General features: G+C 36.5%; 1 protein-coding gene across 3 annotated transcripts in view; it reads left to right on the top strand.

The window, feature by feature from the left end:
• The window catches only part of Gpc6 (glypican 6), a 1056803-nt gene that overhangs the window by 245205 nt on the left and 784638 nt on the right, over positions 1-26960 (top strand). For all 3 annotated transcript variants that reach the window (XM_048800750.1, XM_048800751.1, XM_048800752.1), the window contains exon 2: positions 25100-25258. In XM_048800750.1, coding sequence (XP_048656707.1) covers positions 25100-25258 — 159 coding nt within the window. The remainder of the gene's footprint in view (positions 1-25099; positions 25259-26960) is intronic.

Raw genomic sequence — 26960 nt, 5'->3', positions numbered from 1 at the left:
TGTCTCTGTTTTCTGATCATCATGATGTGAGCTGCTTCCCTCTGCTACCCTCTCCCACCATGATGTTCAGCCTTACCTTGATCCCTGAGGAATGGAGCCAGCCTTCTGTGGACTGAGATCTCTAAAACCATAAGCCTCCAAATAAACTTTTCCTCCCCTACAATTGTGCTGGTCAGGTCCTTAAGTCCCAGCAGCAAAAAAGCTGACTAAGATACCTCGTCACTGCTTGTTGTCTGAAAATGACACAACTCATGCTATGGACTGAATGTTTGTGTCTTCCTCAAATCCATATGTTGATACCCCCATTGCCAAGGTGATGGCCTTCTATTTATTTATTCCTTAACACTGTTTAAAATAACATGTGCTACTTAGTTAGAATTAAATTAATTTTCATAATATACTTGATAGATATCTATTTAACAGTTCCTTTTGAAGATGTATTGAACCTTTGATCCCACCTCTATTAATCACTAGCTTCAGAAACATGGGCAAATTATTTATACCTTATAAGCATTAAGTTTCTTCATTTGCAAGTGAGGGTAATACCACTTACCTTATATAAGTTTATTCTGAGGATGAAGTAATTAATTGCATATAATTAATCTAGCAGAATTTCCAAAGCAAAACAAACACTTAAAACATGTTCATTCTTACTGTTCTTTCTGCAAAGGGGTAAGAAGCTTTGGTATCAAGTTAAATGCATCCTCCTGCCACTTGGTTTACAGTAGAAGCTGTAAATATGCAAATAACGTATAATGCAAAGTAAAATCCACTATTGAGGAGTCACAGCTGAAGTACCTGAAGAAAACTGACATATCTGTTGAAAAATCAGACAGAAATAGTGAATTGTAAGCATCCACTCAGAAAACCAAGGAAAAGACGAAATATATAACAAAACTCAGTGGCTCTAATAAGTCATTTCTTACAGAAATTTCTAGCCATGCTTTAAGCTTTTGCATCAAAATCTATCCAAAGATCAACAGTTTTACTGAAAAGATGGGTAAAAACTCTTTCAGAACTCTGCTACTATAGAAGATGTTATATGAAAAAAACAGCAGTAGCAAGTTTGAAGCCTTAAAAGTCAGTGTGTCCTTTAGGATAGTGGCCAGCCCAAAGTGGACTGAAGGCTACAGATCAGAGGAATCTTCACAAGTCTGCTGCTGTTGCTTTACTTGCTCATGTCTCATTAGCAAACCTTATGTCTAACACTTAACATCAAATGCCAGAGCAGAGTCCCTAGTAATGAGGACACGGAGCCCAGTCTATTCGTCAAATATGGTCTTAGAATATTTTGGAATATGCATGGTAATGAAGTTCCTCTGATTCTAAATTACCAGTAGGGTTTGGTCAGGAAGTAGGGCACAGGTAATTGGAAACATCCGGTCTAAATTTTCCAAGAGACAGTCACAGGCTGTCAACACCAGTGAAAGATTTCTGCATAAAACCAGAAACCAGAAGGAAGGTTATGTTGGGAAATAAGAAAAAAAAATTAAATTTGTAAAGTTGGAGGGGAATAATGCTTTCAGCAAAGAACATAAAAATTCTACTTATGCACAAAAGAAAATGCAAAAACCAAAAAAATGTTTATTTTGTATTTCTTTATTCCCTTATCCTCTTAAGAGTACCATGTGGACAGGAACTGGTAGAATGAAGGAACCAATAGCTTAGCTGCCTGTGCTTCCTCTGGATACTTAAACTGGAAGTTCTCCTGTGGGATTTGAGGTGCTTGGGCAGCATTTCCACTACCCCCATTGTTTTGCAGCAATCTCTTTGGATTAAGAGGGTCATTACCAACAATATAAATCAGGACCATATGCAATGAGATCAAGCCACTGGTTAACACAAGGATTTTTGAATAAATCTTTGATTGCATATAGTATATAGGGTTTTTCTCATTTGCAATTAAAAAATGTGATTTTTAATGGACAAACCTGTTATTATTAGCCACACTTAGAGACAGAATTATTACATACTATTTTCAGCAAACTTATAGGGAAACAAGAGCTCTGAGAGGCATTAAGAAATACCGTCTACTTTTCTTACTGTGCCTTGTATCTTAGAAACATCTTCTTTTGTCATAAGAATGCTGGAATGTCTAAAGACATACTTTGTCTTAGGTGGAGGAAAATGTAAGACAATAACATTACTCCCTGTCTCATATTTAATTTCCATGACACTTTGGGGGCCATGTGTTCCAAGGCTAACTCTCCATTTTAGGCCACCAGATAATAAGATGTGTGCTAATTTTCATATACTCGATTTGGAAAAATTAATCACTTTTAGGTTGTAATTGCTTTGGATTTAAATCTTGGAAGTTCATGACTCTCATTTTGTGCTGATGTGAATCATTCTGTGAAAGTTTCCTTAGTCATTTGTTTAGAATTAGATTATTTTTCCATTTGCCATAATTAATTCATTCACATTTTGTGTTCCTTAGTTTTTTATGTTCCTTAAGTTTTATTTTGTGAAATTAATTTGGAGAAAAATTCACTCCAACTAGGCTTCAGTAGCTTTTGTTATTTTGTCATCACATTGGACCAAAATGTCACTTTACAAAATGACCATTTCATAAGTTTCAAGCATCTTTATATGGTCAGCTTTGCATTAGCAATGTTCAAAAAAAAAAAAAAGGCTTAAGCTACATTTTATGTGGAACAAGGACAAGATAGAAACACGGAAATCTAATATTCAACCTCAAAATCATTTTATGCATAATAACATCATAGTTGATGGAGAGGAAAATAAATGGGAAACATTGATTTGCACTTATGTATATTATTTTTCTGGTATGATTATGAAAATTAAAAATAAAATGTGCAACAAAGTACATCATCACATCATAGTAGATGATTTAGTTTAATTGAATTCTGGTCTGGTATATTTTTTGAGGGGACCACACCCCCTCTTAGTGAGACAGATAATTATCCCATGTAGACTACATAGGTAGGCCCTTTCTTACCTGGTTCAGACTATATTGAATGAATAAGTAAATAAACAAACAAACAAACAGAAATTATAGCTCTAAGTTTCTCTATTTTCTTTGTGAAAATAGAAAACATGAAAATCTAGTCCCTAAAAGAATGCATTGCAATTGAGTTTTTTTTTTTTTTAACTGAAACATGTCTTATCAGTTAACACTGAAGAACTATAAATTGAATTTTGTAATGAAACAGTGTAACCATCCCCAGGAAGACATATTTGACATCTTAATTTTCTTGCCTTTTCTGACATGGGAAGTATCAGCTCTTCATTCATCGTAGATCTTACTAAACTTCAGTATGTAAACTTACGATGAATGATTAAGGGATACCAGGCCAACTGGAAAAGCTCCACTTTTCATTTTCAAGAACTGTAAAAAGCTTTGATTTGCAGCTGCTAGAAGCAAGTTAAAATATTATCAGAATAACACCAACTTGCAGAGTACATCTGATATATTACTGGTGACTGTGAAAAATTATAGCATTGTCCAATCCGGAAACCAGATGGTCCATCTCCCTTGATTTGAGGGGCTCTGGTTGACTACAAATTTTATGTGCTACCCTAGGCTTGTGATTTTTTTTTTGGTTTGTTTTTTTAACCATTAGCACATGAGTTATAGATTCCTTAATATCTTTGCCATGTGACAAATTGACCTGATAACAAGACATTTTCTCAGAAAATTCATTAATTCTTAAAATCAAAGGCCCAGCTATAAATGAATAATATTATAATAAGTGTTGACAGTTCTTTAAAGAAATTGGTAAGCATTTGTGCAAGCCAATTTGCAGAAATACTTTTTGAAAAAAGTCTTTGAGAATATTTTAAAGCTCTTGAAAATTTTGGAAATAGTCTTTTTAAAAATCTACTTTAATGTAAAGATCCTTCATGTTGTAATCTACATTAATAGCATGTGCTCATTGTAATTCTCTGAGGGTAGCATTTAGGTAATGTGTAGGAAGTAGAAGTCATGTCATGAATTCGGATTGTCTTTCATAACAAGTGCTTACATGGGTGAGACACATTCTGCAGGCATGGTGAAGGCACCATACGAGGATGCAGAACACATCTCTCTGTCTCTGGCTGAAGAACTAATGAGCTGGACTACAGGGTATCATCCATATAGTGTGGGGGTCACGTGAAGCAAAGATTGCATTATCTTTAACATTTTAAATATCAGAATTTAAATAATATATTTGTGATTATTTAAAAAATATTTTTATTAGCTGTTGATGAAACTTTATTTTATTTACTTATTTGTATGTGGTGCTGAGAATTGCACCCAGTGCCTCGCAAGCGCTCTACCACTGAGCCACATCCCCAGCCCTAATTGTGATTATTAATGGACATGAAATCATATATGTTAGATTTTTGTATTTGAGAACTATTCTCATTAGGATTTGAGATTTCAGAGAACTTAAGGTTATGTAAGGTTATTTTTTTTATGGAATGCAGGTTACAGAATGTAGCTGTCTCTCTCCAATAACCATTACCTATAAGGCATCTTACTGAACAAGTTTCAGGAATTTGTTTCTCCTAAACTGGAATGGCACTACATTTACTTTATAAGACATATAAGAAAATTTAAAATTTTAACTCCCAGGGAAGATTGTTTTAAAAGGTGAAAATGGCACAGGTACTAAATAGAATTATCTTGATTCTAGTAGACCACTGTGCTTGGGAAAGCTACTTACTATAATGATCCCATCTACTTAAATGAGACAGCCACTGGATTTTCCAGCAGCATTGCTATGTTGGACCTATTAATGTTTCAGAGCTTACTTGCCTTAAGCTGGCAGGTGCTTGTGTATGCTGGTGGACAGTCTTGCAGGCTGATTAACTATAGCTTTTATAGTTGTCACTTCTACTTTGAACCATCTACCACGCCTGCCTTATTTCTGAAGGAAGGAGCCCCATGGGTCTCCAAGAGTCTTAATACAGCATGACTGCCCCTGAAAAATGTTAACAGATTGTGACAAATACTAAGATAATACATTGCAACATAGTTATACGGGGAGATTGGAGGCAAGACAGTATTTAATGTGCTACTCATTTGGTTCTCCAATGGGATTGGGCTCATTGCCCAGCTGTGTGTTAGAGAGAATAATGACATATATGAAGTGTGTGTTCAGACAGCTCTAAATAGCATACTGACTCCAAAACTTGGGAAGAAGACAGGAAGGGCAGTTTATTTTATTAACTGTCAGATTTTTGGCATAGACTTTCTTTTTGATTTTTCCATTTGTTCATCTGAACTACATACCTATAGAAAGACTGGGTTTTATTTTAGTCATTTTTACCCTTAACATTCCTTTTAAAGTAAATATCAATTGCCTTCTCCTGTCCTTCTTTAATTTATTTAGATTTTTATTTTGGGAAGAAGTTGTGAAAGACTTTGAAAGGAACCAGAATGATTACTGGGTATCTTGGGTGGAAAACTAGAGAGAGTCCAGCCCATCTGTCTAGGTTTTCTGATTGTATGCGGTTGCTGCTTCTGTCATTAACTTCAAACTAATGTACAACTCTGTTGACTTATAGATTATTGACAGTAGTATAAAATATTTGTGTCTGTGTAATAAAAACTATTTTTGGCCCAAATACAGTTAATTCATTTTTAGCTCCAAATCCTATCACTACTCCTGTTCTTATACTAAGCCTGTTTTGTATTTATTTGTAATTCATTTCAGCATAAACTTTTGCCAATATGCATGCACTTTTTTGAATTTATCCTTGACCCAGTTGTTATATATTACTAGTTCTTCCATTAATTAATTAGTTAAATTAGATCCTTAATAAATATTTATTTTATTTTTCAATGCAATGTGATTATGTCCTTTTTAAAAATTATCCTTTTACAATATTCTTTTTGTGGCAGAAATTTTAGGTATTTTTCTGTTTGTATTGCTCTCTGGTTGTATAAACCCTGAGAATCCGGGTTTCAGAAAGAGCATTTTTAAAAAAATAATTGTTTTAGTTGTTGATAGACCTTTTTTTTAAATTTATTTATAGGCAGTGCTGAGAATCGAACCCAGTGCCTCACACATGCCAGACAAGTGCGCTACCACTGAGCCTCAGCCCCAACCCCAGCCCCCGCCCCAGAAAGACCATTTTGCAGAGATGAGTGCTAAGTTATCAAAGGAAAATCTGTGGATGTAAATGATATGGTTAACTTAGGCTCCCACCCATCTCTTCCCTCTGCTCTGCAAATAAGCTGACATTTGGAGGTATTTCTTGGCTGAAAATCTCAAGTTTAGCATCTTTAAGGCAAGTCTATTCTTTACCATGGGAAGAGCTAGAAGGCAGTGTATAACAAGCCCAGAAGGAGAGGAGCTGGTGATTCCTACCTGAATTGCCAACTAAAGCACATTTCTTTGTTTACATTGAGCATCAGAAAGAGAGGGAAGGGAAGAGGAAGGAATGCAGGGTTGATGTCAAACAGTTTTTATCCTATATCATCTGTGGCTTTGCCTAAAAAACTAAGAATCTATATGTGTGTGTATGTGTATGTGTGTGTGTGTGTGTACACCTATACACATATGTATACATACATACATATACGTATGTAACTGACATTGTGCCCCACCAGTAAAATCAGGTGTTTTTCTGTAGGCAGTTTCATCTTTCCCACAAGGCTGATGGTGTGCATTTCATGATACATGAGTTTACAGGTCACATGAAAACTAAGTTGAAGACCAAGGATTCAAACACACACATTTTAATTCTGAGAATGAAAAAAATCTTAATGTCCATTTGCTAGCTATTCTATGTCTTTGAAATTTTTTCTTCTCTTTCTTTGGGTTTCTTATAAGAATTGACTCTGAAAGACTTCCCCTTCTGTGTCAGCTTGAATGGCCTTTCTAAGACTCTGTGTATCTCCAGAGACCAGGCACACTACAGGATTTGAGAGGAAAGGACAGGTACAGGTGGGTTTCCGTTTGGAATCAGCCTGTGGCAACCTAGACAAGAACAGTGCGGGGACCTCAGAATGCTGCTGGGGGTCCTTAAGTTAGACATGGGTGGTGAATAGTCAGTCACATATAACTCCATATGTGGGTGCAAACAAATGACACTGCATTCTGGGCTTAGTGCTAAAGGGCGGTGTAACCTTGAGCCTTACTTTTTCATCTAGTGAAAATTAGAGATGAAAATTTCCAACTCTTTAGTTGGGGAGGGACTGAAATAACCAGCGGCTGTACTAACGGGTAACTTGGAGATGTTTTACTCTGCCCTGGACCCAGAATTTCTACTCTCTCCCTTTACCACAAATTACTAAAATTAGTCACACAGTCAAAGAAAAAAATTGATTTGTGTTCTTGCTAAGTAAAGGCTGTTTCAAGAAGAGGACTCGGGGCATTAAGTTGCTTCATTTCTGTGGATAAGTAAATAGCTATAAATCTTACCTGTGAGTGTAGCTGGAGAATTAAACAAGAGGGGCTTTCAGATTGTGACAAACAGGCTTTGTGTGCCTAATTTCATTTGATCACCTCAGTCCTGATGTCAACCTATCCCCAGAGGACATGGCCTCAGACAAGTTGTCATTGGTCCATGCCCTAATGAATTCGATCCAGGCTTGCTACAGTCATACCTGTACCCACCCTTTATTTAAGCATTCATATATTGCCAGCCTTTAAGACACTCTATTCAATATTGAGACATCTCTACCTTGAGGATTATTTTAGAGAAAGATCCATCATGTTCATAATCAATAGATTGATGGATCATAGTTACATGTGAACTTTGGTAAAATGGAGGGGACCATGCCATTGGAATCTTTCAAGCACCAAAGCGTCTGTCTTTATTTCTCATAATGCAAAGTGACTGAATCCCCTACTCAAACCAGCACTGAATATGTGTACACATCTCATCATGTGCTGGGACACATTTAAATTGTAATTTTGAAAAACATGATAATTCTGCAAAGGATCTAAAAATGAGCAATTGAAGATCATTTTTTGCTTTAAATGGCCTAGACCCATCTTAGTAGTAAAATCCACATCTGGTTGTAGGCTCACAATGGAGCTATAGTGTCCTAGCAGATTTATTTAGGGATGGATCCTATGGAAGCTACAAGTCTGGCTAGATTTCATTGTTCTCTGTATATACAACGTCTCTCTCCTATGGCAGAGCAATCATGAAAAACAGAATTAATTTGGAAAGAGAAGAAAAGAGAATTTACTGTGAATCCCAAGAGGACGTATGTATCCAAACTTGTAAATTCCAGACATTTGCACAGCGAGGTGATGAAACAGATCCTTGCCGTACCATTTGTTCTCCACAGTGCACTGGGCACAGTGTCAGGAACATGCTCCCCAAGAGGTAGCTAAAGATTCTTTCACAAAATGTGCTATCAAAACCCAATTGTCTAAGAGCATGTATTTAGTAAAGAAAATGAACCTGCGTGTCAGTGAACCAGAATGGCTTCCAAGAGTTTATCTGGGAAAACTGTCAGTTGTTCTTCTAATAGGTTTATACAGGTTCATTCACCTCTGATCCCCGCCTTTATTTCTGGGAATTTCTCCAGGAAATTGGGAGCATTATGCCATAGAACAAGATGGACTCTCCGGGGTCCTTAAGGGGCAGCTGAACTAATTTTCAATCTGCTAAGGAGGCTCTTGATTTTTCACCTACCACAAGGCACTTGACAGAAGGCCTGGGTGGATGGTTGACCTTGATGTCCATCACTGAGATTTCAAACTAGAATGTAAGGCTGATTTTCCAGAGCAGTTGAATATTTGTAAATGCCAGAGGCATCTCCTTAAAATAATAGGTAGTCAATACATGGTAGGAGGAAGGAGAAGATGAATGTAGAGCTTTTGTGAATCAGGGAATAACTAAACAACCAATGGTTATACCCCTTTAACCCAAGACCCTCCTGTTGTTTTTATGCTTATCTTATGTTTAGGAGAAGCATGCATGATAACATTGGAGGATCCTAGAATTTAAAAGGTTCTTAAGCCTTGTTAATCCAACTCTTTTTCCAGAACAGATATCTCTTCTAGACCCATTCTATTATGGAGAATGATTAGTATTCTTCCAACAATGAGAACTTTCTGCTTGTGCAGTATCCTGTGAAACTTTTATTAAATATTCTGTTCAGTAATGTGATGTGATAGAGAAAAATTCCATTTCCAGTTAAATGAGTCTCGGACCTAACTCTCTTTTAGTATCAACATAAAATATTTCTGTACAATATTCACATACTCTAAATAACTCAGGAATGTGAGTATGATGTAAGGCAAGAGAAAATTGTATTTGTTTTATTTTGAGATTTTAAGCAGGAGTTAGTCACTTTTTTGGAAAATCCCATCAATGGGAGCTATGACATTTGTACTACTTTCATGGTAGTGTAATACCTCTGTTGCTCTGTTTTTAGCCATTGTAGTGGTAACAGTACATCTAGGTCAATCATCTGACTTCTTCTTTTACTTCATGTTTATTCATGACCTAAACATTAGAATGACTATTATTTTTTTTAAAAAAAGACATTTTTTTTTGTAGATGGGCAGAATACCTGTATTTTATTTTTTTATGTGGTGCTGAGGATCAAACCCAGTGCCTCACGCATGCGAGACAAGCACTCTACAGCTGAGCCATCACCCCAGCCCAATGACTATTATTTTTAATGGCATACTTCAAAATTTTCTTCTTTAGATTACAGTGGAGGAATTATGTGAATTTAAAAATTATACCTATGGTTAGTTATATTATCAATAGATTTGTCTAAAGGAATATAAATGGGATGTTCTCATGAGTTACTCTTAAAAAGTAGTTTGAGCTCCAGTATGTTTGAAAATCTCTACAGACTCTTTGTAGAGTTATTGGGGTCCTCTAGCTTTCCTACCTTCCCCGGGGTTATGCAATGACTGAACAGTGTTTCTCCTGTCTAAGCGGACTTAATATTCTTTTCAAATTCATCTTACTTGGAAGTGTACACTTGCATTATTTCATTGATTTATTTTTATTTCATTTGTTTGATGAACAGAATGTATTGAGTACCATTATGAGCCAGGTACTGAGTTAGTTTTAGAGGCTGCAGTTAATGAATAAAGCAGGGTCCGGGCCCTACAGCAGGTTGTGCTCCTGAGGGATTGTGGTGCAGCAATGTGTAACACAGGTCCATGTACAGAGATAATGAGACAGCAGGAAGTGGAACGACACCTGAGCTTTAGATCCTAGAAGATGAAGGAAGGCCACAGGTGATGTTTAAGCTGAGCATTGATTGATGGGAAGAGAAGGAGGAGAGAAGAGCGAGGAACAGAGAGAAGCTCATAGCTTTCCTAATGGAGAGATTAGCATTAGTGAGGCACAAGGTATAATTGAGCATATTATGTTTATGCTGCTGATGGTTATGTTTGGCACAGTATATAAGAAGCAAAGGCAAGAGCTGAATGGAACATAGGTCTGTTTATGAAAAACCACAGTGAAAGTGTATTAAAATGAATGCTATAAGATGTTCACAGACTGAAGGTAATTAATTTTGTGGTATACATTGATTAATCTTAATGGAGGCAAAATATTTACACTTAGGGGATTCTCAAGGATTAAAGGTGTGGACCCAAATACTTATTACCCAAGAAACTATGCAGGAGACCTAAAAAGATCAATCCAGTAAAGAGATCACAGAAGTTCTACATTAGCTTTTTTGACCATTTGTTTTTATACACATATCCTTAAATTTGCTCTTCCCCCAACCACAGAATTAGTGTCTTTAAATAACTAATAACCACAAGGAAAACACTGATATAGGCTAAAAGTTAACTTTTCTCAATCAGTTATCTGTCCCCCCAAAAGTTAATGTCCTTGCATTGTAGACTTTTCATCAAAACTATGTCTTGATGTAAGACCCTTTTCCACTAATGTCTTAGTTAGAAAGGGTCATTGTGGTAAACACTTTCTTTCTTCCTTTTTTAATTTAAATTTTGTTTTTCTTCTTTTTTAGTTATACATTACAGTAAAACTTATTTTGTCATATCATACATACATGGATTATAACGTCCCATTTTTTGTGGTTGTACGTGACGTGGAGTTACACTGGTCTTGTATTCATGTATGAACATAGGACAGTTATGTCTAATTCATTCTACTCTCTTTTCTATTCCCTTCCCCCATCCCTTCTCTTCATTTACCTTTGTCTAATCCAGTGAACTTCTATCCTCGCCCTTCCCCTTCCCCCACTTCCCATGAGTTAGCATCTGAATATCAGAGAGAACATTTGGCCTTTGGTTTTTTGGTGGGGATTGTCTTATTTCACTTAGCATGATAGTCTCCAGTTCTATTCATTCGTGGTAAACATTTTCTAAGGCTAAATAATTCTAATGTACTTATCACTTATTTTCTATGTTTGGATTTAAATGTTGCACAAAACAGGATACACATGGTTTTCATCAGATTATAGGATATCTTGTCTATTCTGCCTCCTTTGAGTCTAGTCTAGGAAGCACATCTCAAAAAACGATGAAAGGAAATTTATGATATTTCATTCCCACTGTCCTGACTAATAAGTTTTTATTCCTACTGATATTTTAAGTTTAATAAAAAAGGCAATTTCTTTTTTCTCACTCATTTTGAGATTATTAAAAATTTAATGTCTATATTTAACACATACAGCATGACATTTTGATATACATATAAATAGAGACATGATTACTATAGCTAAATAAACTAATGTATCTATCATTCCACCCAGCTAACTTTTGTGCATGTGTGATAAGAGCAGCTGAAATCTCTCTCGTGATGAATTCCTAGTGGTGGAAAATTATTAACCATAGTCTCCATGTTGAAGAACATTATGTTCAATTAAAAGACAGTTTTCAGTCTTCTTCTTTATGTAGTATGCACTTCAAAATTCAGTGCAGGTCTTCATTTCTCTTCAGATCTGCTGGATATGTGTTTTCATTTCAGGAGAGTTGTTGTTCCCATCTCTCTGGAGGTTCTGCATTCCTCTTGGTTTAAAGCCATGGCTGAGATTTAATCACAGAAACTCTTTAATGACAACGCTTGACTCTACTGCTGTCACCAGTACACTGACATTTTTAAAGCCCCAGGATGCTAGAATTTATTATAGCATTTGAAGTGGTGTCATTTAAAAAATCTAGGTCCCTATGCATAAATTTTAGAAAGAGACCTCTTGGCCTTTTTAAATTGTGGAAATAATGCCAGGGGAGGAGAAGTATCTCCTTTTTGTAGTCCTGCTATCACTCATCTCTGAGAGAGAGACTCATGCTATTTACCTGTGGGCATCCGTCTTCAATGATTAGTGGGAATTAAAGTAATTATTATAGATTAATGGCTCTATGAATTGTAAAAGGTTAGATATTATGGAGTTTCATTGTCACAGAGTCAGACAATTAGTGATATATACACTTAGAGACTATACCATAGATATTGTGACATTTCTGGCCACTCCGCCTTTTATTGCTTTACTCTGTATGATATGATCAGTGTTGCAGTCAGGCCTTTACAGATGCCTACTAAAATTGCAGTATTTTATGGGGAAGAAAAATAATTTTTCATATAGGCTTATATGCAGTTCAGTTTGATTAGTTTCTTAATCACTCTCACCTAGACTTGGCCCCTGTACTGAACTGGTCTGAGCTAGTTTATAGCTATTGAGCTTTGAGCAGTAAATTCCAAGTTCTCAAGTGAGCTGTCATATAATTTAGTAAGAATGCTGATCTGCCGTTATCAGGGTCAAAAACAAGCACTTTGTAAATTGGTTTATTGTATATCACCACAGTATCACCAAATTCAATTGTAGAAATGGCTAACTTTGAGTAAGCAGAGATGAGTGTGGGATTACAGCTGCAATAAACTTGAAATTGATTATCATCTGTGGGTGAATTTGTAGGAGGCAGTTGGTTTGATTGATGCAATATGGGTTACAGAATGCGAAAGAGGTAAGTCAGCATCTCTGGTCAGTTGAGGTGCAGAAGGTCACTGGGTGCTGGTGAATTACTGTTTGTCTGAGTTTGCCAAGCCATGTTGGAGCAGCTGAACTAGATCTAGCCAAGCTTTCCCATAAAAGGTAACAACCAAAATCAATCAAAGAAGATATCATTCAGGCTGTAGGATTAAAAACAACTTTGAACATCTGAAAATGAAGCTTTGACTATTCCTTAGAAAAGTATAGCAAAATAATTGTGAGCAGGTTAGAAATTTGCAACATACTTAGGAATGCTACTTAAAGTTCCTAATTTTAGAATAGCAATTAGCCTCTCTTTTGGGTACCAAGACAATAAGTTTACAACACACAAGTACACATGTCTAAGAAAACTTCCAGGGTGGACATCTCCATATTGTTGAAGAAAAAGTAACTGACTGAAGTCAGCCAAACCTATCCAAGTAAGAGCAGTGACTGCTTACAGTTTGTTTTTGTTTGGATATGAGGTGTCCAAAGCTCATGTGTTTATGCAGGAGTGTTCAGAGCTGAAATGATTACGTTATGAGAGATGTAAGCTAAACAGTAAATTAAACCATTTAAAATGGATTAATATTTGGAAAGAACTGTACTGGATAGTAACTTTTTGCAGGTTGGGTATAGCTGGAGGAAGTAGGTCACTTGGTGGCTTATAATTTGTCTCTGGCAACTCCTTCACTCTCCCCTTCCCAGCTGTCATAAACTGAGGGTTTCCCTCTACCATGCCCTTCTGCCACGAAGCTCTGTCTTTCCTTGCATTCAGAGCAATGGAGCTAGCTGACAATGGAGTGAGCTTCCAAATTGTGAGCCCCAAGTAAAATTTTCTTCCTCTCAGTTGTTCTTATCAGGTATTGTGGTCACAGAGACAAAAGCTAATACATGGCTTCTCAATTATATTTCAGTCAATGTGCTCTTTGCCCCTTGTAGCTCTACCTGCCCTCATTATTAGATTTTCTTTAACATTCAGACATTTCCCCACAAAACTTACAATAAGAAATGCATTGCATGTTGCAACGTAATACATACATAATATGTACAGCTGTAGCAACACTTTCACAAGAAATAGCCTTACTTACATGATAAGCTCTGAAAGGCTCTATTCTATTTGAAACTTGAATACTGGTAGCCACCTGCTAAAGAATTTCAGGTCCTGCAGTTATAAAGTCTGTTGAGCCAGGGTGAAGTGAAACAGGTGCAGCCTCAACTTGGATGATCCTGCCTAGCATTGGAATATAAAGAGATCGGAAATATTACAACCACCTGACTAGAAATCAAGTAGGAAAAGTTAATCAAAGATCCCCTATAATTAACCTTGCCCTTATAAGGGGCATCAATCTCTGGGATGTATGTGGCTATCCAAAGGTGGATGGTCATATAGAGCTTGTGTTCATCTGTAGGGACTTTTCATGATGGGCTCTGATATTTTGCATTACAGAGTTTCCTAACCCTTAGCATCCAACATAGTACCCAATTCATTACTTGTATGTTACCAAGTGGTAACTGAATAAATGAATGAATGATGAAACTGAGAAGAATCAGATGTATTCCATTCAATTTTTGTGGTAGAACCTCAGCCAAGACTAAGCCAAAGCAGTGAGCACTGAAAAGGTGAGTGAGGTAGGGTTCATAATTACTGGTTTGGGGTATGATAGAAGCAGTAGCAGCAGATGGTTATGGAATAAAGAACCTCAGATCACTTATAACAGTAGCATAGAGTAACAGCTTTTATTTCAACCGTGGTTCTGTGTCTTACAATAGTAACTACAACAGCCTGGGACTGAAAATTGCAAAACCTGGCTTGGTCACCTTGATTCACCTTGCCATGATGATAATCCCACTGTGACTGGTGGTGCCATTCTGTACACACTAGAGCATGGTCCCCATTCTCCACCCTTTCTTAAATAACTACCCTATTCCACTCTACCTCATCTCTCTCCAGGGAATTCTTTACTGTATGCTGGCAATCAGAAACGACTGTGAGGAAACAATTTTCCCTTTGAGACAAATAGGTATTTGACCCATAGATCTCTATGTGGATTTTGGAAATGGCAGATATGGTGGTCGAGGGGCGTTTCTATTGGATTCAGAACTTAACTAGGAGAAAGAAAACAATAAATAATATATATTACTTTTATCTCCATGTAGTTCCATGCTAAATCTGGCACATAGTGGCTTTTAAGAACTAGCTTTTCAATTATCAGGAATTTTGTGAATCTTTTACTGAGCAAACCCATTATTAAAAATTAAATTGTACAAAAGTATCATTAAATAAATTAATAAAACAAAGGTAAGGAGTACCAAATGCTTATCACTTTTTTATTATTTTATTGTTATACTCTTGAGGCCTGTTATATCTGAATGGTGGAAATGCTTCATAATGGATTTTATGGTACGTCTTTTCCCATCTGGTAATATCATCTTGGTTGCTAAAAATCAGCCACATTGGAAATATTTATACTGTGGAAATTGGTATTGTTGAGAAATTATATTGGAACCTATATCCTTTTTAAATGAAGCACCACCCCCCCAAAAAAAATCAGCCTAGAGAGCTTATTATTGAATATTTGCTAATACAACACTGACTCTAGTTATAGCATCTCAGATACTGTTGTCAATTAGCACTGAAAGAAAAATAAAAATAACAAGTAACAATCGAAAACTTTGGTTCAAACCAGTAATCTAGGTAATTCAGATGAGTGCCATTGTAAACATACTGAGAGGCAGAAGAACTAGCACAGAGTTTCCCAAACATTATGTTCATGGAATCCTGTGTGTATCAGTCAGAGTTCTTCAGAGAGGCAGAACCAGTTGCATATAAATATACACATTTACATTCCTGTGCATACATTTGTATACACATATATAAATACACATGTAGGTAGATAAAAGAGTGAGAAGGAAGAGGTTTATTTTGAGGAATTGCCTCATGTGATGTAAGCTTAAGGAAGATTTTCTTCTGAAGGATACACAGTTTTTGTGTATAGCGTCTTTCAGCTGATTGGGTGAAGCCTATGCACATCATTGAGGATTATTGCCTTTCCTTAAAATCAGCTCATTATAGATATTAAACATATCTACAAAATACATTCACAGAAACTCCTACATAGGGTTTGATCAAATTCCTAGGTAGAATAGCCTAACTGCATTGGCACAGAATTATTATTGTTCATTCAACATTTTTCTATGGCACCCTAGGTCAGAAGAAATATTAACCTTTTTATTTATTAAGGTCAAACAATTAAAATTCTATACCCTAAAGACCTTAGCAATCTTTTGAAATAAATAGTACATATACATTTTAATTTTTTAAAAAAATTGGTCACAATTATTTACAAACCCTAGAATCATACTGGACACTACCACCCTCATTCCCTGCTCCATGACACTTTTCATATGCTACTTATGATATGGAAATTAAAGAAAAATAGTGCTTTGCTAAAACCATTGGAAGGAATATACTAAATTTGATGTTGGGATTATGAACTACCTTCAGCACGTACATTTTTTGCAATTTCCTGCAGGTGCCAAATATCCTTTGAAACTTGAAGATGTCCCATTGCACCCCACATTTTGCTATGCCCTGTGATCCTTATCTCTGATTAGAGAGGTTACAAGGAGAATTTGTCGCATACTTTGAGTCATGGAATCCCTTTCTTGTTATGACTTATTATTGTTCCTGTGATGTAGAACCACAATTTTTCTGGGCTCTTTCCTACAGAGAGTAATAAAAGTTGCAACAATTAAAATTGTCTTATGGGCTCCTTCTATTCATATTTTTTAGTTAATTCTGGAAAACAATTTGGGTTGTGTGAATGGATGTGTGTCTGTCTGTCAAAGAGGTTGTAGCTATACAGGCAAATTCCTTTTAAAGTAGTGCTTTCAAAAATCTCAAAGTTTTAATTATATAAATTAATAAGTTATATATATTTATGACATGGAAAAAACCCTCTATTTAACTGATTGAATAATTTATAAGTTAAAGAATTTTACAACATGTCAGAGCCAAGGTCAGATGTCATGAAATGAAAGGAAGGCTTTTCTGACTCCTGCCTGGCCCATATCTGCCCTCGTCTGCCTTCTCCTTTGCTCATTCTGATCACACCTTTTTCTGGATTTATCTTCACCCCCAAATGGTCAGCTGCTCTGAAATACTAAAGGTCACCAACTGGTGAGGACCAGAAACACTGTATCTATATCATCCAGAGTGGCTTATTCAAAATTCTCCCGGAATGGTGGGGATTGATTTTAACAACTAACTTTTGGGTTAATTGTTAAAAATAGTTATTTTTGTAAACTTCAGGAAAAAAAAAATTAGAAATACAAGAATTCACATTTAAAGTCTTTCTCAGGAAATTGACAGAATCAAAGAATGATGCTAACGTAGATGGTTCGAATGATAAGACTCAGTGAAATACAATGTTAATTGAATCTTCTCAGATTTGTGTGAAAGTTTGAACATTTCTCATTATAACACTGACTGACTTCACTAAACAAGAGTGGCCCTTACAAATATGACAGGATCATTTATAAGAACTCTTAGTGCTCAAAAATGTTGAAAAAGTACTTGGAAGGTTGTGAAATTTGAACTCAAAAGAAATGAACTGGAATCTACCTTTAAAAATCCTATTTGTGTGTGTCCATTCACTTCTGATCGGCTTGCATAGGAGCCTTATAAGACTAAAGACTATCTAGGTCTTTTAGCTTCAATTTAAATTGTCATAGCTATCAGAAATGCTAACTAAATGTTAACTTATCCTAGACTATTTTGCTTCTCTTCACCTCTTTCCTTACATGGTTGGCTCCAGTCAGATTTTTTTAGCACCACATAAAGAAACTGACTAGTTGTTTGAGGAATCATATCAAATGATGGGGAAACTCTGAGGCTGGTAGCAGATACGCACATCAACTATGCGGATTTCAGTAGTTCAAACACAGAAAACTTTGACACAGACTGCACAGTCTGAAGAAATCTAAAAACCAAGAGTGCACTTTGATCCGATTGAATTTGGGGGGTTAGGAATTGAAGCTCTCTGTTAAATCTTGCCATCTTCTTTTCACTTTTTAGTGTTTTATTTCCTTTCCACCTCTGGGGAAGGGCAAGGCTAGTCATTTCTCTCCATACTCCAAAGCTCTGTATAAACCAAGAGTTTGGTTTACTGGTGGTCTGTGTAGTGTCACTCATTTGGGGCACTTTGGTTTCTGCTTGTTTGTGCGTTTGTGTGGAGTGCTCATTCTGAGATCGTGGGTGTCACCTCTGAGGGCAGAGAGGTTGTGGAAGCAGACCTGCACAGGCTGGTTAATGAGGTTCTCCTGTCTGCTGCTCTTGACTAAAGTGAAAGTCACCAAGCCTATTCCTGGCTGCTCTCAGACCCAGAGCCATCTCTAGAGGGAGTGGGATCTGGAGGGATCACATTTCTGCTGTCACCACAGCATCTTGGAGTGAAAATGAACATCTGGGCAGGCATTTGGGATATGATGCGGTGAAGAGTGACACATAATTGAAGGGGCCACATGGAAAAACAGCCCTATCTCTTCTTTCTTGGGAAACAGAAGATAATTTATAGTCTCTGAGCTCACTCTGTAACTTCCTGGTGGAACCCCCTTCTTCTAACCTACATTTCCCTTATTTATCTTAAAGCTGGAGGAGAGCCCTTTAAAAATGCCAGGACACAAGGAATTCACTGGTATTAACTTCAGGTGCCCTAAGAAATGTCAACCTGCATAATCCACTTCACATAACCCCCTGTCTGGTCTTGCTGGGTTTGAGCTTGTCATAATGATTTGCACCCCGAAGCTGTCAATCACTGTTTGATGAATAAAGATACAGTGAGCATCATTTGTCAATTCCTCACTTCCTGCATTCAAGGTCTCTTATCCTGATCTTTCATGTTGTTAGTGGTCTTTGACACATCTGCCTCTTCCTCAGTTGAGCCAAATGCTACATTTAATTATTTATTTGATTTATTATAAAGAACCCAAGGCACTGAGTGCAGTGGTGCATGCCTGTCATGCCAGCAGCTCAGGAGGTTAAGGCAGGAGGATCACAAGTTCAAAGCCAGCTTCAGCAATTTGGCAAAGCCCTAGGCAACTTAGCGAGACCCTGTCTCAAAATGAAAGATTTTAAAAGGAGTGCTGGGATGTGGCTCAGTGGTTAAACACCGCTGGGTTCAATCCCTGGTACTTCAAAAAAAAAAAAAGAACCTAAGGCAAGAGAAAGGAATGTGAGTGGGAAACCCCAAATGGCAGTACTTCCTCCTCCTTCATAAGTTTCAACTTTGAAATCATCTCATTATCATATCTAATACTTTTTAGTTTGGGGAAGTATTCAAGATGAGAAAATTTCATATCCTTCTATTTAGAGAAATTGGAACAGGAAGGGGAAGAGCCAGTTTCTTCACATGGTGAAGTGGCTACAAGTGTGATTGCAGAAGTTAAATATGGCTGGCAGGCATTGCAGGCCATGTGGCCTCTGTTGTAACCATGTTTGTTCTGCTCTGATACTAATGCAGTCAAAGAAAGCATACAAGAGAAGGAGTATGACAGTCATGATGAAACTTTATTTATGGACTCTTGAATTTGAACTTTTTTCTGGTGCAGAATATTATTCTCTGATTTTTGTTTTCTAACCACTGCTCACAGGTTCCACAAAAGCAGGGAGTGAACAGGATTTGGCCCAGAGGCTATGCTTTGCAGACCCCAAAATGAGTTTTACTAATCCTCCAAGCATTCAGAATCATTAGGGTGTTTGGGAGAATTGGAACAGCCTCCGATTAGCAAAAAGGAAGAGCTGCACCTTGATACCATAGCAGCACCCCTTCCACCCCCAAATGTATCCAAAATGTTCCAAGTCAGAGACATGTGATTGCTGAAGGACTAATAATATTGAAGAAGCCAGTTCAGACTTTTCATTGTGAAATTGCTGAAGATGCTTCCATTTCCCCCAACATCTGTCCATCTTTCCCTCCCAGGAAGTTTTCACAAGTTTGCTGTTGCAGAGCTTGGAGACATTAAGACATGCAATGTGACTGTTGATTTTGTGATCCTGCTAAACTTTGATGCTCCTTTGTCATTACATGGAGAGACCATAGACCTTCCAATAGATGGACAGTGCTTGTGAATTTAGTATTTATAGATGGCAAAATTTTGAGGATACTGAAAACTCTCTTGCACAAATCACACATATTTATTTGTTCACTAAATTTTTTTGAAAAGAATTAAGGGAGCATACATGTGCCGGGAATTATTCTTTGTTGGCATCAAATACTTACTAATTTTAGTATTAATGAGATATTAGAGGAGACACATTTTTTTCCTGAAGAAATTGATACTTCTTATCTATTCATTTTTCATGTTTTTAAAAGTGGAGTTTGGTTCAATTGCTTACTATTAGAATTTTCTAATGGTAAAGTGTAACATATGACATCATTATAAATGAACGATTTTTAGTCAATACTTCAATCTGTTTTGCATTTTGGTTTCTAACTTCATATTTGACAATAGAATTAGAATTAGAATATCTGCTATAGTTAATAATTATAATATCTTCTATAGTTAATATTTTCTAGGCACTAGGCTAAACCTTTTCCCTGATTTATCTCATAATCTGATATCATTAATTCCATTTTTACAGGAGAGCAATTGAGATATTAACCAACTCACTCTTAACATCACATAGCTTGAAATAGAAAGGGCAACTTACAGAACGTCTGATTTTAGCTCTCATTAGTGGACTTAATATGGATGTCACTTGTCATACTAGAAATATTAAAATAAAGAACTTCAATATTTGGAAATAGGACTATTGTGACATTAAAATACTCAAATAATATAATAAAAAGTAAACTATAAAGAAATCTTCAAAAGTGAGGAACGATTTAATAATGAATGAAAGAGGAAGCAAGATTATAAATTTGTTAAGTGATAGCTACAATGACAGATGTTCTGTACTTTCTGGACAGAGAGCTACTTGCAGGTTAAAGAATAACCAGCCTTTATGGACATGGACCTGGATTTAGATGAAAAAAATTTAGAGCAGCTCTGAACCTGATTCATTCTTAAGCTGACAGAGTAATCCTGGTATCTAAATGTTGTAAGTTTTTCTTCTAAGTAGTTAGTGTCTAGGAAGGGGAAAACATGCTCAAATCCATGTCATTCTACCTCTAGATTAGGCCTATGTGTTTGGCAGATAATAGCTGAAAGCCTAATTACATAGCTATTAGAGGTCGGTCGACAATCTCAAATCTCTGGCCACATTCAGTGGATCTTTAGTATCAACAACTTTGCAGCATGCTCCATTCTCTGACCTTTTTTTAACCATTTTCTAAATCCCCTTCCTCCATTGCCTACTCTATTATACACTCATAAAATGTCCATCTCTCAAGATCTAGTGTATTAGCACTGTGTTCTGCTTCTAAATTATTACAGTGGAGCTAGAGCTTTTGCAGAAAAACTGAGCAAAAATAAAATGATTTTTTTTTTATTGCCCCGAGGGAGCAGTTCTGTTTGGGATATTTGTGGAAGAAACCCCATGGGTTTACATTTATGAGATTATGTCTGATAAGAGCCATTATAATCTCTTATCACTATAAGAATACCAGTATTTTATGTCAAGTAGAAGTAAGATGCTTATTCCTAGTGGGATAGATCTACACCAAAATTATTTCATGGTCTGTGTGTGTGTGCGTGTGTGTGTAGAGGTGTTGGTTCATGAAAGAGTATTAAGTGGCTGCCTTACTAACTCAATGCAATAATTTCTTGTTTGCAGAAATGAAATGCTCTCATTTCTTTTTATTTTTATTGGGACCCTGATAGAAAGAAAACTAGAGATAGAGATAGACAAGCATAGAGACCAGGAATTGCAGGGATAGGGGAATGATTTCATCTGAGAACACTGATTGACATAGTGATCATGTGCCCCATGTCATAAATGATGCTAAGTTAAAATCAGTTTTTGCTTCTTGAAATTCTTGAATTGTTCACATAACCAAGCAAAGAAACAAGGAGGGCTTCCTCTATACTGTTAAGAAGGAAAAGAAGGAATTAACTGAGGTCCATGGGAGGAAAAAAAAAAAAACACTGACCAAAGTAGTGTTGAAAGAATGAGAAAATCACCTGCTATCCAAGTGATGTACACAAATCCAGTATTGGGTGTTCTGCTGAAGAAAGTATGTTTGCTTTGGAAAATATTCTCACATCATGCACTGTCCTTATCAGCTGTCTTCCCCATGAAGGGTCCTTCTGCTGGATATCCTATTTCCCAAGTACTCCGAGATGAAAAAAAAAAATCAGAGCATGATCGGATCTTTATTATAATATTCTTCTTTAATGGGAGGGAATTTATGAATGACAAAATCATTAGAAAAGTGAGAGATTTTGTGCATGGGTTTGTTTTATCCTCATCAGATAGGCTTAATAGTTAGGAAAAGTAAATTAGTGGTGCATGGACCATTTGGTTTTGAAAAAGTCACTCCTGCTTGGTGTCTTAAGCTCTCAAGCCAGGCTTCTCAGTGGGACGTAAATATCGAAATTTCTTTGGGGAAGAATTTCACAATTCACATTGTTCTGTCCTCTTAATTTTGGTATTGTCAAAATCTTCAAGTCAAAGATGACAGGAACATAACAGTGCTGAACAAGTTTAGCTATCACTCATAGGTGGAGCCACAATCCAACCTAGGGAACAGTGGACGTCTCAGTCAGAGATTCTTAGAAAGAATTTTTATCCCCATTCCTCCTCCCTTACCCTCCCAACCCTCTGCCCTATCTAGAGTTCTTCTAATCCTGCCATGCTCCCCCTCCCTACCCCACTATGAATCAGCCTCCTTATATCAGAGAAAACATTCAGCATTTGGTTTTTTGGGATTGGCTAACTTCACTTAGCATTATCTTCTCTAACTCCCTCCATTTACCTGAAAATGCCATGATTTTATTCTGTTATTGCTGAGTAATATTCCACTGTGTATATATGCCACATTTTCTTTATCCATTCATCTACTGAAGGACATCTAGGTTGGTTCTACCCTTTAGCTATTGTGAATTGTGCTGCAATAAACATTGATGTGGCTGTGTCCCTGCAGTAGGCTGTTTTTAAGTCCTTTGGGTATGGACCGAGGAGTGGATAGCTGGGTCAAAAGGTGGTTTCATTCCCAGTTTTCCAAGGAATATCCGTACTGCTTTCCATATTGACTGCACCATTTTACAGTTCCAGCAGCAATGTATAAGTGTGGCTTTTTCCCCACATCCTTACCAACACTTACTGTAGCGCGTATTCTTGATGACTGCCATTCTGACTGGAGTGCAATGAAATCTTAGAGTAGTTTTGATTTGCATTTCTCTAATTGATAGAGACATTGAACTTTTTTTATATATTTGTTGATTGATTGTATATCATCTGTGAATTGTCTGTTTAATTCCTTGGCCCATTTATTGATTGGGTTATTTGGTTTTTTGGTGTTTAGCTTTTTGAGTTCTTTATATACCCTAAAGATTAGTGCTCTATCTGATATACAAGTGGTAAAAATTTGCTCCCAAGCTGTAGGCTCTATGTTTACCTCACTGATTGTTTCTTTTGCTGAGATGAAACTTTTTAGTTTGAATCCATCCCATTTATTCATTCTTGATTTTAATTCTTGCACTATAGGAGTCTTATTAAGCTAGTAGGGACCTAATCCAATATGATGACTATTTGGGCCTACTTTTGTAGTAACAAAACAGCATGGTATTGGCACCAAAATAGACTGGTAGACCAATGGTACAGAATAGAGGACACAGAGTCTAACCTACATAATTACAGTTATTTTATATTAGAGAAAGATGCCAAAAACATACATTGGAGAAAAGATAGCCTGTTCAACAAATGGTGCTGAGAAAACTGGAAATCCATATTCAAGAAAATGAATTTAAACCTGTATCTCTCACCATGTACAAAACTCAACTCAAAGTGGATCAAGGACCTAGGAATTAATAGATCTTTAATAAAGTTCATTTTTCTTTAAACAATCTTTAACAAAGAACATGTTTTATCTTCAGGTTTTTAAAGCTGGCATTTAGTACCAAACTATGTGAAGAACCATGAGACACCTTGTATTCCCAGAAAGCTATAAGACATTCTTTTTTTCCTTTTAACCATACTAGGAATTGAACATACGGTCTCATGCAAGCTGGGCACTCTTTCATATATATTGTTAAATGTTATAAATAAATTTTAACCATAGCATCAAATATCTGTTGATCTTTATTAAAGATCTTTATTAAAGACCATTTAAAGAAAGTGATCTTTAATTGTTCATTTGGTTTTCAACACCCTACAATGACTTTAATCTCAGGGGTCATTTTTAAATTTTATTTAGCAAGGCATTGACTGGGGTTATTTCTTTACTCCAGAGGCCTTGATAAACATTTTTGACATAAACTGAGCTACATCAATTGGAAACTTACATCTCATGCAACAACAGATTGTTTTAATTTTATGAAGCAAAGGATTGGCTTTTATTTGCAAATAGCACCAAAGAAAGCAATATTATCAAAAGAAGCGGCCTGATAGATCAAGAGATAAATTGGCTGCATTAAATATTTCATTCCCTTTTATTCTACATTTTCATATGGCATAAACACTAATTAAACCCCTCAATGGCTTCCTCCTTCCAAGAGAACATTTTCTCTCTGACAAGAAATGTCAGCTAAAGAATGTGTGGTTTACAGGAGACCTGCCATTAAAAACACGTGTCGATTTCACCTGGTGAAGAGCTCATTTGTTTCCATAATCTGATTGGCAGAGATAACAGGAAGCTCTTACCACAGGCTCTCACCCACTGATGTGATGGAACCCAGTGCCTTTGCCTTGATGTGGTTTCCAAAGACAAACACCCTTTAGACTGTGATATATCTTGTTATCTAGTGTTGCCTGGTACATTTCAAGTAAAAGTGGGAAAAAAGCCATGGTGTTTTGAGGGTTTTAAGGCATCTTTGCCTATATGATGATGGTGGGGTGCAGAAACTAACTCCAGGTTCAACTGAAGTCCTTCAGGTGTTTGGAATGGGTTTGCAGATATGCTGAGGCCCAGAGAGAGCTCCTGCCCATGGGTCCATGGGTAGGGGAGTAGAAGGGAGGGGTATCCCAGGATTCAGTAAACTGTTAGAGATGCGAAATCTCCAGAATCTGCTAGAAAACCTTGCCATTCCATACTCATGTTTTCATGCTTCTCATTGCAGGGGAACACTTAAGAATCTGTCCTCAGGAATATACGTGCTGCACCACAGAAATGGAAGACAAGCTGAGCCAACAGAGCAAACTAGAATTTGAGAACCAAGTGGAAGAGACCAGCCATTTTGTGCGGACCACTTTTGTGTCGAGGCACAAGAAGTTTGATGGTAGGTGAAACGGTTTGGCTTCACTTAGTTTTTCTCAGAGAAAAGGTGTGCTTTTCTGTGAGAATCATGCTGTTTTATGAAAAGCTTTTTTTTTTTTTTGAAGGAGATTTTCATTCCCTCTTTAACATTTATAGTATTGTCTATTTTTAGGAAAAGCATGAACTTTCTTGACAATGTGTGATTTTTTACAATAGAATCTTGGAAAAAAATCTGATTTACCCAAAAGCCATTTTGCATTTGTGCTTTGCCTATAAAATTTATTCTGAAAGATTTAGCTCAACTTTTCATTTTTAGGGTGATTCTAAACCAGGTTTTGTCACTGGGGCTTGTCTTCTACTTTCATATGGGGATATTAAGTTTTTAAAAATTGTGTCAGTTAAGATTACTTGATATATAACATCACTTCTAAGAAGACAGACTCGTCTTAGCTGCCAGTGACATGGACTCCTTTATTTTAGAGTTTGCTATTGTGATAACACATCTTACATGGTACTCATGACACATTCTACATAAGATTTAGATCTTCCTTCGATTTCCTGTTTATAAACAATCTACTTCATTTCTTTGTTCTATTGGTTTCATAAATATTTTTGGATTCGAAAGCACAAAGACCGAAAGCAATTATTACTGAGTTTCAGCACCGAATTTTCTCATCAGAGCCTCAGAGAAGTAATCAAATGCAATCTGATTTTTAAAAGCAATGTTAATAATAACAATAAGGTTAAATATTTTTGGATGGTGCAGTTTTTTAGGGCTCAAAGAAGTGAATGTACCTTTCTATGATTGTAAACCAGGCTTGTGAACAGTGGCAAGCCTGCCTTATGTCCCCTCCAACATATCACATTGCCCTAGGGCAAAAGAGTTACTGCTCATTTTCTTTACCCTATTCAGTTAGGTACAGCAGAGCCATCTTGGGAAAGCTTACAAAGTCTTTTCTGTGTAGTAGGACAAATGTTCTACTTCATTGCTGTTTTAAACTATTATTGTGACACTGATTTCTTTCAAATTAATCCTCCAAGTTAGAAAAGACTTGGTCACCCGTGTTTTCGGTTCTCATGGTGATATGACATTTGCCATGTACATGACTAGGACTTCATCTTTTCTGCAAGTATGTTTCAATGTCTTCATATTCCTTGTTTTTCTCTTGCTCTGTTTATAACTTTTTCTGGGGGTATATACGAAAATAATTCCTTATTTAGCAGCCATGCAATGCAGGTTGTTCCCTCGAATACAACTGGGGAGTAAAAAGAGGTTGCCCTTGACTGACAGATTACAAATCTAGTGGCATTCAGGGACTCTGTTTCGGGGACGACAATCTATCATTTCAAATTGAGGCAAATTGAGACATCTAGTTATTTGTTACAAAAGCAGGTGAAGTGATCTGCTGTTACTGATTTTTATCTATGTCGTTGGAAAACATAGTGCCTTCCCAAAGTTCTGCTCCTGGTGATGCTAAAATAAATCAAGGGCAGTATTCACAATTGATCATTTATATTTCTTTTAAGAAAAATATTAAATGTTATGTAGTTTTATGGTGAGAGGTTTTGTTTTTTTTTGATAAGTAAAGCTATTCAAGAAGACTGAACCACATACTTCTGAGATTATCATATGAGTAGCTTTTAATATCTTTGGGTCTACACAATTTAATCCCAGATCTCATTTGTCTTTGTTTTATTACAGAAGTCTCTCTCTCTCTCTCTCT

The sequence above is a fragment of the Marmota marmota genome, unplaced genomic scaffold (genome assembly GCF_001458135.2).
Source record: "Marmota marmota marmota unplaced genomic scaffold, marMar, whole genome shotgun sequence".
Taxonomy (NCBI): Eukaryota; Metazoa; Chordata; class Mammalia; order Rodentia; family Sciuridae; genus Marmota; species Marmota marmota.
Note: the sequence above shows the minus strand (reverse complement) of the source record. Positions and strands in the feature narration are given on the sequence as shown.